At 39.5% G+C, this 16,096-nt stretch overlaps 1 protein-coding gene across 1 annotated transcript; it reads right to left on the bottom strand.

Annotated features, from left to right (window-relative positions):
- Window positions 1-667: 667 nt before the first annotated feature.
- C3H10orf88 (chromosome 3 C10orf88 homolog) lies at window positions 668-9,428 on the bottom strand. The gene is made up of 6 exons (XM_060768589.2): window positions 9,156-9,428; window positions 6,251-6,454; window positions 5,195-5,267; window positions 4,214-4,420; window positions 2,549-3,009; window positions 668-1,245 (listed from the first exon to the last, which is right to left on the bottom strand). The coding sequence occupies exons 1-6, from the start codon at window positions 9,332-9,334 to the stop codon at window positions 1,023-1,025; spliced, it is 1,347 nt and encodes a 448-aa protein (XP_060624572.2). The 5' UTR covers window positions 9,335-9,428; the 3' UTR covers window positions 668-1,022.
- Between the last annotated feature and the right edge of the window lie 6,668 nt (window positions 9,429-16,096).

Raw genomic sequence — 16,096 nt, 5'->3', positions numbered from 1 at the left:
CTTTTAAATTTTGTTATTGTTCATACATTCAGTCGCTTTTGAGTGAGTTCATGGACCAGCCCACGCCAGAGCTCCCTGTCGGCCGTTGCCACCCCCAGCTTTTTCAAGATCAAGCCAGTCACTTCAAGGATAACATCCATCCATCTTGTCCTTGTCAGCCCCTCTTCCTTTTTCCTTCCATTTTCCCCAGCATCATTATCTTCTTCAAGCTTTCCTGTCTTCTCATCAAGTGGCCAAAATACTTCATCTTTGCCTCTACTATCCTTCCCTACAATGAGCAGCCGGTTTTTAAATATGAGCGTATTAATAGCAGCTTGCTGCTATTTAGTGTTTTAAGCCTATGAATTCAGAAGTAAGCAGCCCTTCTCCAACAGAAACTCTGCCAGTTCCTGTAGCAATACTATGGAAATTCCCATCACCTTATGAATAATACTGATTCTGGTACAATATGTTTGAATATGCAGGGAATATTTAGAAAAGAGATGAGTGGAAACTCATCAAGTAGTTTGTTGTCATCTGCAGATATATCTTTGGAAAATTCTACAGTAAATAAACCATGCTACATCAAGAGGTCTTGGAATAATAGACTAATAATAAATAAATCAAATTTTATTCTTAATGGGTTTTAACACAACCCTATACAAAAAAGTGAAAGAAAATAGGTGGGTATTAACAAAGCTGCAAATTGCTTTATTTAGAGTGTTTCTCAAGGATTCAATACAGTATTGACAAATATCCCAGAAAAGTAACCTTTTCAATGTTTATGAATAAATAAGTCATAAGCAGATGTTAAAAAATTCCCTCAACTGTAAAAAAATATTGGTGTCTTTTGTAAGTTACCGATACTCAAACACTAACATTAGTGTACAACACTGACAAAGTTACAGTAAACAAACAAATATGAATCCCAAGGTTTTCAAATATTTACAAGCTCCGAAGCCTAAAGCTTTGAAAAGCCTGCAAAATAAATACTTGATTTACAGAACACTGAGGTTAAGGTCTTCCATTTTTCAAAGAAATACCTACCTCTTCCCATCTGTGTGTTCTTCCCTGAAAAGTTCGGGTTCTTGTGCAATAATACTTTGAACTGGAACTAAATCCATTACTGCAGCAATTTTACTATCAACATGTTCTTGTAGTTTCTGCATATGCAGGTCAATATAGTCCATCAATCTCTTCTCCATCAGTTCCATCTTTTTTGAGATGATCTTTTCTAAGTGCAGGCAAACAGGCTGTTGATCTATACTGCAGGAAACAGACACAGAAGAAATAAGTTGGACAGACCAACAGGCTCAACAAGCATGGCACTTACGTGATAGGATGGCCTCACTGGTGTTTCCAGCAACAAGTATGCAACATTGTACTTTCTCTGATACTGGAAATAATAAATAGCTAACATGAATCACAGCCATGATTATCTTATTACATGACAGTCATTGTGGTGGCAATCCAAATAACTGTTTTTCATCTTCTTCAAGTCCTAAACTGTTTGGTCACTTTTCATTTTGTAGTCCTTGACAATTATATTCTCTGTGATTTTGTGCCACTGTCACATAAAATTTGACAACACAAATACAGGCAGTCCCCAGTTACAAACATTTGACTTACAGATGACTCCTAGTTACAAACGTGTGTCTCCCCACCCTGTCACAAAATCTCGGTCTAAGCCAAAACGTGTTTGTATAGCTCCCTACTCTTTCTTTTTTTTCATGTCTGTATCTCCCCTGCATCCCTTTCCCTTTCCTTTGTGTCTGTATCTCCCCCCTTCCTTTGCTTTGTGTCTGTACCTCTCCTTTCCTCTCCTCCCCTTTCCTTTCCTTCGTGTCTGTATCTCTCACTCCACCTGTGTGCGTGTGTCAAGAGTGACTTGAGAAACTGCAAGTTGCTTCTGGTGTGAGACTGCCTGTAATCAGAAGTAGGGCACAAATTTAAATACCGTACTTCATCACATAAGTCATACTTTTTTCCAAAAAAAGGGGTGCAGCTATTATGTGATGGCCACTATTATGTGGTGAAAGGCTCCCTTTGAGAGGCTCTTTTCACTGTATAATGCCTTTTAAGGGCACAGCTTCACAGGCAAGTCAAAAGGGCAGTTGCACCCTTAATTCACTCACCTGGGCAAGTGAACTAAAGGTGCGACTATTGTGCAATGGCAACTATAATGCAATGAAACATTGTTAGTAAAAGTAGTACTCAGCATATACAAATAGATGCCTCATTGTTAAAACAGAATCTCAGAAAGTTGTCATAGTGATATGCTTCCTTCTTCAGTCAATATGAGAACAAAAGGAAGCATTTGTCATAGTAAATGCTTAAAGGATTAGTCTTCCCCACAGCTCTCGTCATCAAAGAGGGATGAATTTAGCGGAACGACTTATATGTCTTTATTCTCTGGGCAGATCACCACTCTAACCCTTGAATGCCTTTAGTTCCCAAACATCCAAGAGTCCAATCATATTAATAAGGATAAACCTTATGAATTATCTACTTCAGTTATCTGGTTGTTGCCAGGATAAAAAAAGTATGACATTAACATAGCAAAACCTACCTAACAGTTTGTATCCCATCATCTTCAGATAGAGTGCTGTTCTCGCAGTGCTTGTTCTTTTCATCTATTCGTAGACGATTCACCTGACCACAAATATTTTGAAGAAATGGAAGCAGCTGTGTGGAACTGGCAATACTTGGGTTTCTATTTCCTTGCTCTTCTAAAAATGATGTCACTAAACCTTTAAAGTCATTTTGCAAAACTACCGCACTTGGCTCAGGAGCCTGATGTCCTGAAGAAACCACCATATTAGAATGGTGTTTGTTCTTATCAATGTTTAAATCTTCTGTAAGCATTCCAGCTGCCGAGTAATCATTTAGAAGAGAAAGATTATTGGGCAGGTCATCCAATCTTCCAAGATTGGCTGCCTTTTTCAATCCATCAACAGTATGGTTGTTTCCAAGTGCAAGTCCATTTCTCCCCAAAATATTTTGTAACTTGCCTCCAAAAGGAAGTCCATTCTAAAGGAAATAAAATGTACAAACGTATTCAAAATTCAAAAACAAACCAAATAATAAAATTTATGAAACTTCAATAGTCATCTCACCAATCTGGACTTTGCTACCTGAGGTTTATAATCATTTCCCTGGCATTCATGTAGTCTAGTGGTTCCTAACCTTTTTTTGACCAGAGACCATTTGAACAGGGACCACTTTGACCAGGAACTACTTGACCAACATTAGTACCAAAAAGGTTACAAATCAGTTTTTGGTCAAGTTTAGATTAAGTTTGGTTATCTGGGGTACTGATTCAGAAAATTGCACCGGATACACCACATCAGCTCTAGTTTTTTATACAGAACTTATACCATCCAGTAGTTACCATTTGCTCACCCACAGAAAACCTTATTTAATAATCTTGAACTGATGTGGTAGTACTAATCTTTTGTAGGTAGTCAGCCTCTTCCCTCCCGACATCACCACTGCCTCGGCACTATAAGAGGGTTTTGTGAGACCAGTCGCTTTCGTTGCTGTGTGGTTTTGAGGCAATGGTGTAGTAATGGTGAGACTGCAAACCATGTTTTTGTTCTTGTAGACCACTGGTGGTCCATGGACCATAGGTTGGGAACCACTGATCTAGTCAGTTCGATCATCTTTGATTTATTGATTCCAGCTACCTCATCATAATGTTTACAGAAATACATACTTTCTAGGATATGATTTTATTTTCAATATAATATCAGAAACAGAGAGATAATCATTTATTTCAAAAACTTCCAGGGTAGAATAGTAAATGGGCTCATTGAAGAAAAACTGGTTTGAGTGAAGACATAATGAGGATAAAGGAAAAGTTTGCTAGCTTGAGATGGAGACACTGTACTATTATTATTCTTATTTTCCCTACAGTCTATCTGCTTTGCATCTCAAAGGGGTTTCAGAGCACGAATATTTCTAATTTGTGTCATTGCAGAACACTTTATTTATTTAGGAAAACAGTCTGGAAGTTGCAGTCTAAAACTACATTGGACTAATGAAACTGATGTTGGGAGACATCAGATACACAGTGTAACTTCCACTGCTGAACAAAATCGCACTCTGTGTGCAGTATTTTGAACAAGTGTGCTAAGCATATGCCACCAGGATTCACAAAATAAAAATCCTCCCATCTATTTCTTCATCTTTCATAAGACATTTAATACTCAGTATTTCATAAAACATAGCTTACCTGCTGTTGAACGCGAACCATATCCAGGAGCTGTTGAGCCCCAGGTGATAATTTGGAACCCATAGATTCCACAATAGTTTGTACTTTGCCCAGGTCTATTCCTGTTCCAAGGGAAGCCAAGTCTGGCACAGCTTTTTTAGAAACTGATTTGACTAGTACTATGATTTTACTGAGGAAAACTCTTTGTTTTTCACTGATGGAAAGTAACTGGTTAAAAAAGAAAAGAAAATACTCACACAAATGAATACACGAAACCAATAGGTTAACTTGTTAATTACTTTGATATAATGCAATGGACTATAGGGGACTTTTTGAAATATTATTATGGGGAAGACTTATATTATAAAACTATGGTTAGGTTAAACAAGTTTAACTCAATAACCAAGTTGAGTATTCAAAACAAACTCCAGGAACATAGAAAGCTTACAATAAGTCAGACCACTGGCCCATTCAGACTAGTATTGCCAGCCCTGACTGCTGTGCTCCAGGCAGACATTTTCCTTCTTAGAAATTTTATTTCCACTCATGTACTAACCAGGATGCTTAGTTTCTGGAATCAAATGAAACCATGTCTGCTCAGGATGGCACAGTAACTCAATAATCGAGGATGGATTATGAGGCAAAGCTGGCAGAAGTGTAAAGACTTTCCAAGTTCTGCATTTCACTAGGTTATTAAATGCTCAGTAATGGTAAAGATTATCTACTCTTCTTGCTTTGCCATTTTATATTGTTGGTTGCATTTAACTTTTGCCTTACCTAAAACTTTTCTAATTTATAAAATATATTCATTTTAATATTGCAGATAACAAAACAACAACCGTATATATAGAAATATGATATTCAATGCTAAAGAAATCTTCTTATAAAATTCCCTCTTTTTATATATTCCAGCATTCAAAACTGGAATTTTTTCTTTTATGTACTACTATCTTCCTTTAAAAAAGTAAATCAATACTAATATTTCAGAAAGTAACTTCCTACCTTAATCTTACAAGAGGCTGTGGAGCACTCCAGTTTAAGATATTTTTTGTATAATGTAACGTGGTCATTTTTGCTAGAAAATAAAATAAGTGAGCTGTGAAAAAGACTATACTAATACTATAACAATTTAACAGCATTTCACACCAAAATCCCCCCCAAAAATAGCAGTGTGCTCAGCTATTTTTAAAAGATATTGATTATATTAATATCTTAATAAAATGTTGCTCAGTGAAAAGCAACATTTTTACAAATGCTTGAACAATTCAATAATTCAATAGTTCAACAGTTCAATAATTCTGACAGCTTTCATGTGGCTTATCTAAGGTCAGAATTATGTAAACGTAGCAAAAACAATTACAGGCTGAACACCCTTCCTCTGGAAATTCAAAATACTCCCAGATTCAAAATTGTTCACATTCTTATATAGTAACACCTTGGTTTACTTCATGCACAGCATTATTACAAATATTGAATAAAACTGCCTCCACATTAAGTGCAATATATCTATAGTTATATCATAAATAAATTTTGTGTTAACACCTGAGTCTCATCTCCATGTAAAGGTAAAGGTTTCCCCTAAGTCTAGTCATGTCCGACTCTGGGGGGCATTCTCATCTCCTTTTCTAAGCTGAAGAGAGCCAGTGTTGTCCGTAGACACCTTCAAGGCCATGTGGCTAGCAGAAGCCGTACATATTGACCTACTCACATTTACATGTTTTCGAACTGCTAGGTTGGCAGAAGCTAGGGCCACCAGTGGGAGCTCACCCCACTCCCTAGATTCAAACTGCCAACCTTTCGGTCAGCAAGTTCAGCAGCTCAATGGTTTAACCCTTTGTGCGATCAAGGGGCCCCATATGCAAATATAGGTATTCCATAATCTGAAAAAACTGAAACCCAAAACGGTGTCTAAACTTATACATCAGTTATATACAGTCAATATCTTGGCAGGCTAGTAAAATGTTTGATAGTTAGTAATATTTGTAGACTTATGTGAAAGAATGCATATAACATCACTAGCATACAGATTGTTTCCATAAACAAACTGACAAAACTGACCTCTCGTGCTCCATAGTGCAGATTTTTTCTCCCCTTGCTGTTCCACAGTATTCTTCCCCAATGTAGACTTCCATGTTCCGTGCCTCACTCACAATGCCAAGACCAACAATTTCTTCTGATCCATAGGCGTCACAGTGCAAGTATAGTGAGCATGGAGTATTGTTGTCAGGGTTTAAGCGTCTTTCAAGAACAACAATGTTTTCGCTAGAAGGTGGGAAAGAAGTCAACTTAAATCTTAAGAATTCCATGCAAATAAACATTATTACAGTGGAACACAATTTGTTGCTATAAGTCAGAATTTATTTTTTTTTGTCGTGTCAGGAGCGACTTGAGAAACTGCAAGTCGCTTCTGGTGTGAGAGAATTAAGTACGTTGCCCAGGGGACGCCCGGATGATTTGATGTTTTTATCATCCTTGTGGGAGGCTTCTCTCATGTCCCCGCATGAGGAGCTGGAGCTGATAAAGGGAGCTCATCCGCCTCTCCCCAGATTCGAACCTGCGACCTGTCAGTCTTCAGTCCTGCCGGCACAGGGGTTTAACCCACTGCGCCACCGGTGGCTCCAAGTCAGAAATGACCTGAAGGCACACAAAAATAAAACTGTTGAAGGGCCGTAATATGTTTAGAAGTGCAAACTATCCATTTTGGGGGAATTTAATCATAGAATAATCACAGAATACCTATAGAATAATCATAGAATCAGAGTTGGAAGAGACCACATGGGCCATCTAGTCCACACCCCTGCCATGCAGGAAAAGCACAATCAAAGTACCCCTGAGAGATGGCCATCCAGCCTCTGTTTAAAAGCTTCCAAGGAAGGAACCTCCACCACACTACGAGGCAGAGAGTTCCCCTGCTAAACAGCTCTTACAGTCAGGAAAATATGTGTCTGTCTGAAAAGATAGATTTTGAGGCTCATGTTGTGTTGTGAACAACTGTAAAAAAGTTACAAGGTTATAGGTCCATCTCAGTTTCATAACTATTGGATGCTTGTCCATTGTGCCCTGCCTCATGTACAGAGGAGGAATTGTTGGAGGCTACAGACAATACCGTTGCTGTTGCCCATTTTTGGTAAAAAGATATTTAGCCACCTGTGTGCCTTCTATTTTTATCAGTTTTATACTAATTTATGCAAAGCTTTTGATATGAAATAAATTTCAAATCCCCTCTCTGGGCCCTTCCACACAGCCATATAACCCAGAATATCAAGGCAGAAAATCCCACAACATCTGCTTGAACTGGAATATCTGAGTCCACACTGCCATATATTCAAGTTCAAAGCAGATAATATGGGATTTTATTCAGCTACTAACCATCCCCTGCCATGCATATAAGTGTTTTGAATATATATGCATATCTAATTGTGTATTTGTGTGTTTATATGTGTATATGCATATTGTGTATATGCGTGTACTTGTCTATATGCATATTTGTGTGCATATATGCATGTATGTATGTGTATATGTTTATGTGTGTACATGTGTATATGTATATATGTGTGTATGTATATGTATATGTGTGTATATGTGTATATTTGTGAGGAAGTCACAGGGAGGAGGGAGCAAGCTTGTTTTCTGCTACCCTGGAGACGAGGACGCAATAGAACAATGGCTTCAAACTACAAGAAAGGAGATTCCATCTGAACATGAGGAAGAACTTCCTGGCTGTGAGAGCCGTTCAGCAGTGGAACTCTCTGCCCCGGAGTGTGGTGGAGGCTCCTTCTTTGGTAGCTTTTAAACAGAGGCTGGGTGGCCATCTGTCAGGGATGCTTTGAATGCAATATTCCTGCTTCTTGGTAGGGGGTTGGACTGGATGGCCCATGAGGTCTCTTCTGACTCTATGATTCTGTGGGTTTGTGCATATATATATGTGTGTGTGTGTGTCTGTATGAATGTGTGCATGTGTATATGTATATGAATGTATGTGTATATGTATATATGGTGTATTTTTGGGGTTTTTAAGTCTGTTCCTCTGAGGTTGTGTGTGTGTGTGTGTGTGTGATGGGGTGATGGACACTCGTTGGATTGTTAGGTGTATTGTGTCCAAATTTCGTGTCATTTCATTCAGTGGTTTTTGAGTTCTGTTAATCCCACAAACGAACATTACATTTTTATTTATATAGAAGATGTGAAAGGGGCCTAAGGTTCCTTCTACATTGCCATTTAATGCTTGCTGATTATCAAAGCAGATTATCCAGATGGCCTGCTTTGAACCTGAGTATATGAGTCTACACTGCCATACAATCCAGTCCAAAGCAGATAATGTGGGATTTTATTCAGCTGTGTGGAAGGGGCCTAGGGTTCCTTCTACACTGCCATATAATGCTTGCTGGTTGTCAAAGCAGATTATCCAGATGGCCTGCTTTGAACCGGATTATATGAGTCTACACTGCCATACAATCCAGTCCAAAGCAGATAATGTGGGATTTTATTCAGCTGTGTGGAAGGGGATACGGCTTCTTCTACGCTGCCATATAATGCTTGCTGATTGTCAAAGCAGATTATCCAGATGGCCTGCTTTGAACCGGATTATGAGTCTACACTGCCATACAATCCAGTCCAAAGCAGATAATGTGGGATTTTATGCAGCTGTGTGGAAGGGTCATAGGGTTCCTTCTACATTGCCATACAATGCTTGCTGATTGTCAAAGCAGATTATCCAGATGGCCTGCTTCGAACCGAATTATATGAGTCTACACTGCCATACAATCCAGTTCAAAGCAGATAACATAGGTGGTATATGGCAGTGTAGAAGAGGTCTCGGCCTTCTTTTCTCCCAGCTCCCTTAACTGCTCTTCGTAGATCTTGAAATCCAGGCTTATGATGAATGTGTTCGCCCTTCCAGCTTGCCAATAACCTTCTTGAAGGGCTCAAGGTAGGCCCCATCCCGCCTTCCCGCCTTCCTCACCCTTCCTTCTCCCAGGAGCCGAGCTCTCCTTCCGGGACGAGGCGCACCACGCTGGTCAGCTCAGCCAAGCACTCCCAGGAGCAGGCCAAAGAGAGGCGCGGGCTGCCGGCGAGCATGTCCCCTCCGCCGCCGGGAATGCCTTCTCTTTCCCGGGCCTTCAAGCTGCCCCCGCTCGCCATGGACAACGGGTGGAAGCGGGCCCGCCGGCCTGGGAGAAGAGAAGGGTTTGCAGCCGGAACTAAACATCGAAGCGCCGCGTTGCTCGCCGGACGTCATTACAGATTGGACTGTTCTGCCGCTTCAGCCGTAGACTTCAACTCCCAGGAGCCTTTGCTAAGCTAAACAATACGCGGGAATTCTGGGAAGTGAAGTCTCGAAGGACTGGAGGCCCAAAGCCTGAGAATGATTGGACGACAGCTTGGATTTCCTGGTTGTTGAGGTTCAGAGGAGGGAGCTAAAGGGAGCCAGTGGTTCAGAAGGGAGCCTGCAGCAGGAGCATCACCTTCCCATTCCTCCCTTTCAGAATAGTAGAGACAGGAGTGCATGCTGTGTTATACTCAGGTCTTCTTGTGCGTTTGGTGTGTGATTATTGCAAGGTTGAATATCCCTTATCGGAAGTGCTTGAGAACAGAAGTCTTTTGGATTTAGGATTATTATTATTATGGATTTATTTTGGAATGCTTTATTTGCATATATATATATATATATATATATATATAGGTAAAGGTTTTCCCCTGACATAAAGTCCAGTTGTATCTGACCCTGGAAGTTGGTGCTTATCTCCATTTCTAAGCCAAAGAGCCGGCGTTGTCCGTAGACACCTCCAAGGTCATGCGGCCAGCATGACTGCATGGAGTGCTGTTAACTTCCCGCCTTGATTTACTCAGTTTTTAACCAGTTTTTTAAACCATTTTCTCGCACATGTAGCTGCCCATTGTCACTGTGACTGTGTTTATTGTAGTCTTATATCGTTAATGTATTTATAGGTTTTATGCAATTATGATGCTGTTGTTTATTGCATGTGTTTTTGGTTTTATTTTGTTGTAATCTGTTGATTGGGCTTGGCCTCATGTAAGCCGCCCCGAGTCTCCATTGGGGAGATGGTGGTGGGGTATAAATAAAGATTATTATTATTATTATTATTATTATTATTATTATTTGCATGTTTTCGAACTGCTAGGTTGGCAGAAGTTGGAGCTAACAGCGGAAGCTCACACCACTCCTCGGATTCGAACCTGCTACCTGCTACCTTTCAGTCAACAAGCTCAGCAGCTCAGCGCTTTAACCCACTGTGCCACCGGGGCTCTCTGCATATATACAGCGGGTTAAACCACTAAGCTGCTGAACTTGCTGACCAAAAGGTCGATGGTTCGAATCCAGATAGAGGGGTGAGCTCCCGCTGTTAGCCCCAGCTTCTGCCAACCTAGCAGTTCAAAAACATGCAAATGTGAGTAGAAGGTAACAGCACTCCATGCAGTCATGGCAGGCACATGGCCTTGGAGATGTCTACGGACAACGCCAGCTCTTTGGCTTAGAAATGAAGGTGAGTACCAACACCCAGAGTCAGACACAACTGGACTTAATGTTAGGGGAATACCTTTACTATATATATGCGCAAATAATGCAGCATTATTGCATGTATCCAATAAATTTGCAACAACAACAATACTTTTTTACGGTCCATGACCAGCATAATAAATTTGCAAATGATTGAATACCTTGGAGATGGGACCCAAGTCTATTTTTGGGGAGGCTAAAGGATAACACTATGTAACAAAATTTGAGAAATGTTCTGTTCCTGGTTTGAAAGTGTTATTTCCTGTTTAATTATGTGGGACTTACTTTGAAAGTAGTTGTTATACTCCAGAAACTTTGTTTTTCTGGCTACCACAAATGATGTGGGATTGATGTGTTGTCGAAGGCTTTCATGGCCAGAATCACTGGGTTGCAGTGAGTTTTTCGAGCTGTATGGCCATGTTCCAGAACTTCTGAGGATGCCTCAAACAGACAAGGGTTCTTTCTCCCACCCTGGACATTCCATAGATATAAAAACCCAAATTTCCTTGTTTCCAACAGACCTCACATCTGAGGATGCCTGCCATAGATGTGGGTGAAACGTCAGGAGAAAATGCTTCTGCAACAGCCTGGAAAACTCACAGCAACTCTATATTGGATTGGTTGAGACTCTAGGACATATTCATTGAAACACTATAGCAAAAGGTGCTGCAGGATGTCCCGCAAAAACAAAGTTTTTGCAGTTTAATCCATTTTTCCATGTTTTTATGATAGAACCAAGTTGGAAATGACATTTATAACCAAGGAATAAAAATCATGTTGCATAGTGTAATTATCAAACCTGAAATTCACTTGTATTTCATATATACCTGATAATCATTGCCTGAATAGTTTTATACACAATATTTCTTAATAATTTTGGACACAAACTTTGTGTACATTGAACTATCAGAAGGCAAAGGTGTCACTATCTCAGCCACTCGTGTGGACATTTTGGAGTATTTTGAACTTCTAGGTAAGGGATGCTCAACCTGCTTTGGAATGGAGTGCTGTTTTTTAATGGGGGGCGGGGGGAGTTGTCAAATGATTTTGTTCTGCTGCATCTGGAGAAGGTGAGATGCAGACAGTGTTACGACAGATCTCTTTAGTCTGACAGAAATTACCATGTCAGACCACACAAAGAAGCCATTGAAATACACAAGCATGTGGATGATTTCAACAGAAAGGAGGAAACCATGAAAATGAACAAACTCTGGCTACCAGTATTTAAAAACTTTAAAATCAGGAAAGTAAATAAAGAGCAACACCCAAAAAGCAGGGGAATTCCAGACATGAATCAATCAGGGGCAGCTAACACCTCCCAACAAAGGATTCCCCCAGGCAGCAACCAGCCAAGCATTGAACCTGCAAGGCCATTAAATGCTAATCAAGGTGGCCATTTGCACCATTCCCACCAGCCTCCAACAGACAAGAGTTCTTTCTCCCACTCTGGATATTCCACAGATATATAAGCCTCACTTGCCTAGTTTCCAACAGATCCCTCAATCTCTTAGGATGCCTGCCATAGATAGGGTGAAACGTCAGGAGAGAATGCTTCTGGAACATGGCTATCCAGCCCGGAAAGCTCACAGCAACCCTGTGATTCCAGCCATGAAAGCCTCCGACAACACATAGTTATTGAAATGGTTGCTACCTGACATAAGGTTTTCCCCTGACATTAAGTGTAGTCGTGTCTGACTCTAGGGGTTGGTAGTCATCTCCATTTCTAAGCCAAAGATCCCAAGTTGTCCTCAGACACCTCCAAATTCATGTGGCCAGCATGACTGCATGGAGCGCCATTACCTTCCTGCGGGAGCGGTACCTATTGATTTACTCACATTTGCATGTTTTTGACCTGCTAAGTTGGCAGGAGCTGGGCTAACAGCGGGAGCAGGTTAAACCGTTGAGCTGCGGAATTTGCTGACCGAAAGGTCGGCAGTTCGAATCTGGGGAGCGGGGTGAGCTCCCACTACTTAAATAACAAATTGTTTGAAATTCCTATTGACATCAAAAACATTATAAAGTAATGATGATGAGAAAGATCATACAGACAAACCCACCAGTTTGGACTTTAGAATTTAAAACTAGCTAATGCCATCCTCTTTGCCCTTCTTTTAATACTTGTTATAAGCAGGGGTGAGGCCAGACTAATCACTCTTTAGAAATCCAAATGCTGATATCATTTTCAAAGCACATGCCATAGTTTTCTATTAACATTTTGTCCTTTTGGTCATAGTATGCCAGTTGCTAAGTAACCTGTAAGTATGGAAGCAGGAAGCTTACTTATCGGCGAAGTCATCAGTTTCAGGATGGGAAAATCAACTACACCTTTTTCTCAAAATAATAAAAGTGGGACCAATTAGAACATATGTTTTCCTTGTGGTGGATGTTGGGAGTGTTGACAGTAAATACACTTTAACTTAAGCACACTTTAACTACACAGTTATTTTTAGTTGGACCGTAAACTGGTTAAATATCTTCCCACTGACGTTAAGAGAATCAGATCAATGTAAAACCAGGTATGCTAGCATTGGTAGGTTGAGTACTGCATCCAAGCAGTTAGACCACAACACAAATCAAAGCTCTTTTCCTAGTCCTTCATACTAGATATTTATACTGGATGCGCACAACATTGCTGCTTTCAGGTACATAGAAAGATTGGCTTCTCTGACTGTACTTGCAAGATAATTGTTTATTTTAAGGCTTGTAAAATTTACAGCTCCAGCCAATATGTCCATAGGGAAGCTAGTCCAAAATAAAATAAAGTAACTTTCCCAATTTCTGGATGTCAGCATATGAAAAGTATTACATCTGAAATAAATCATTGTTTTGGGTCACCAGTACTGTCTTCTACAATGGCACCAGTGTTGGTGATTTCAGAACCTCATCTGTTGTTTGAATTTAAAATGGAAAATCACACAATCTATATTTTTGTACTTCAGTTGGATCACAGAACACTTAAATTACATATCTTTTTTTTTTGGTGGTAAGGTTGACAAGACATCATAGCAAGTGAAACTTTTGTAAACTGAAATGTAAAGAGGTTTTACAGAATCTGAAATACTTCAAATGTGAAAACTCCTAGGCTTGTTTTCTCAAAATTTGTACATTGACACAATTTTTTCATCCCACTTGGATATGAAAATTAGAGGTGCCACTGTTTCCTAGATATAGGTCAAATCAGTTGTCCTAGTTTGAAATACCACGTGTCTGTCAGCAAATTGCATGATTGATCACTCCCACCTTGTTATCTCTATATAATATAGTTGTTAAATGTTAAAATGATATTTATTGATCTCTTACATTTGGAATGTTAACTATAGGGAAAAATCACAAACTTGTTAAGTCTGCAATCTTGTGTCTTATTTACCAGTGAGCAATTCCTGCTGCACTTTAGAGGACTTACTTCTGAACAGACATGCATATGACAGTACTATATGCACGAGTTTCACAAATAAAAAGGATAGATAGCAAACTATCCCTGATGTTTTGCTTTGTTGGTAAATTTCAGCTGTCAAAGCCTGAAAACTCAACGGCTTTCTGTTGATTTTAATTGATTCTTTCCAGCAAAATATTGCTGTGATACGACTAAATGTGCCAGCAGTAGTATATGGTGACACCAGTGGAGAATCTCAGAAACAACTATGGTGGCATCACAGTTAACATTTATTAGTATGGCACAGAAGAAGGCCATAGTAAATGGCCATTTTGTCCATTAGCAGTCTGGGCGGGAGGCGGGTAAGGAAGCGTGGGTAAGAAAATAATATATAAAATAATGTATGAATACTAAAATTAATATATGTCCCTACTTTGCAGATTTTCACTTATTGCGGGTGGTCCTGGAACGGAACTCCCATGATAAGTGAGGGAACACTGTAATTGGATTTAATTGGAGAGTTAAATTTTCCTCTATTGCTTAAATGTATGCCATTCAGTTTGTGTGATAGCACTATGATTCTACTTTAACTGCAATGGCTGCATCCTATGGAATCCTGGGATTATTATTTGATGAGAGACTAGTGCTCTATGATGAAGAATTTTTAAGCATCTTCGTGCACATGAGAATCTAAATGCACAGAATGTAATAGCACAGTTTGTTCTCCAACTCCTCTTCAGATCCACCCTCCAGGGATTGTATATTACTGATTGCATTTGAAATTCCAAGGGTTGGATAAACAAACACACTTTTAGATAAAAATAGATAAAAATTGCAGGTTTTTAAATGTAGTTTTGATCAGTTTTATCATGCAAGGCAAGAGGGGAGAAGATGTATAATGATGGAAGATTTACAATTTTGAAATTTGTAGTTTAGTGAGGAGTCCCTAGAATTTTCTTCTGAAGACCTCTATTATAAATCTCAGGTTTTCATAGGCTGCAATAGTAACAGCTATATTTGTATAAAACTTGTGACATTGTATTATACATATATACAATAAGCTCCACTGAATACAGTTTCTTCTTCCCCCTGCCTTTCTGAGAGAAATGCATAGGAATGCAGTCGTTTTGGAAAGTATTCCGGCTGTCTGGCACTTTTGTTCCTTTGTCTCACAATCTCTCCCAGCAGTTTGAGAAGCATGTTAGATAAAAACAGAATCCTGAAACAGAATGACTTAAAAACCTTTGTATCAGATGTAGATATACATTATTCATTCATGATACTCGAGACATAATTAGTTTGTTCCAGGTGTAATTCTCTTGTGCCAAAGGGTGGCTGGTGGACTATAGAGCTCAGATAAAAACAACAAAATCCAAAATCCAATGTAACACCGCCGACTCCAATACAGACAGCCTATCCAGAAGGATACCATGATCAGCAATACTGAAGGCTTTGGAAGCTTCTCCTATATCAAAATGATTTGTGAATTTATTGAGGACTACCGAACCTAACATTCCTGTAGCAGAGAACAACGCTGATGCTCCATTTCTCTCCAAAAATAATTAGATTATAATGTCAATTATACAATTGCAAAAGTACAATTAACTGTCAACCAGTTTCAGATTTCCTACCTGCAAGGAAACCATTTGACATCAGCTTCTTTGGCAAGGAATCTGTGTATGTCAGAAGATCTGGCCCATCCAGGTTGATAAGTTAGCAGTACATGTGGCTTCTGCAAGGTTGTTAGGCCAGTCATTGGTTCATGTGATGTGGCAATATACATTACAATGCATTTAATGCTTCCCTCTGTGTGTGCATTATTGGTGAACATTGGCAATGATGGGGAACCATTTCCTTGGACCACACTTTGTCCATTAGCAGTGTGCTTATGAAGCAGTCACCTTGAATCCTGGCTTTAGGCGAAGGTGGGGTATAAATAAAGTAAAAATAATAATTATAAATCACTTCTAAGTTATGAATGCCAGAACTCAGAAGCCTGGCTGAAGTTGTA

The sequence above is a fragment of the Anolis sagrei genome, chromosome 3 (assembly GCF_037176765.1).
Source record: "Anolis sagrei isolate rAnoSag1 chromosome 3, rAnoSag1.mat, whole genome shotgun sequence".
In the NCBI taxonomy this organism is placed as follows: domain Eukaryota; kingdom Metazoa; phylum Chordata; class Lepidosauria; order Squamata; family Dactyloidae; genus Anolis; species Anolis sagrei.
The sequence above is the reverse complement of the archived record's forward strand: the minus strand, read 5'-3'. Positions and strand labels throughout refer to the sequence as shown.

Coding starts and splice junctions, on each gene's coding strand:
- C3H10orf88 (XM_060768589.2), bottom strand. CDS start 9,334: ATGGCGAGCGGGGGCAGCTTGAAGGCCCGGGAAAGAGAAGGCATTCCC. Junction 6,455..9,155: donor GGCTCCTGGGAGAAGGAAGG/GTGAGGAAGGCG, acceptor CCCACCTTCTAG/CGAAAACATTGTTGTTCTTG. Junction 4,421..5,194: donor CAGCCTCTTGTAAGATTAAG/GTAGGAAGTTAC, acceptor TTTTTTAACCAG/TTACTTTCCATCAGTGAAAA.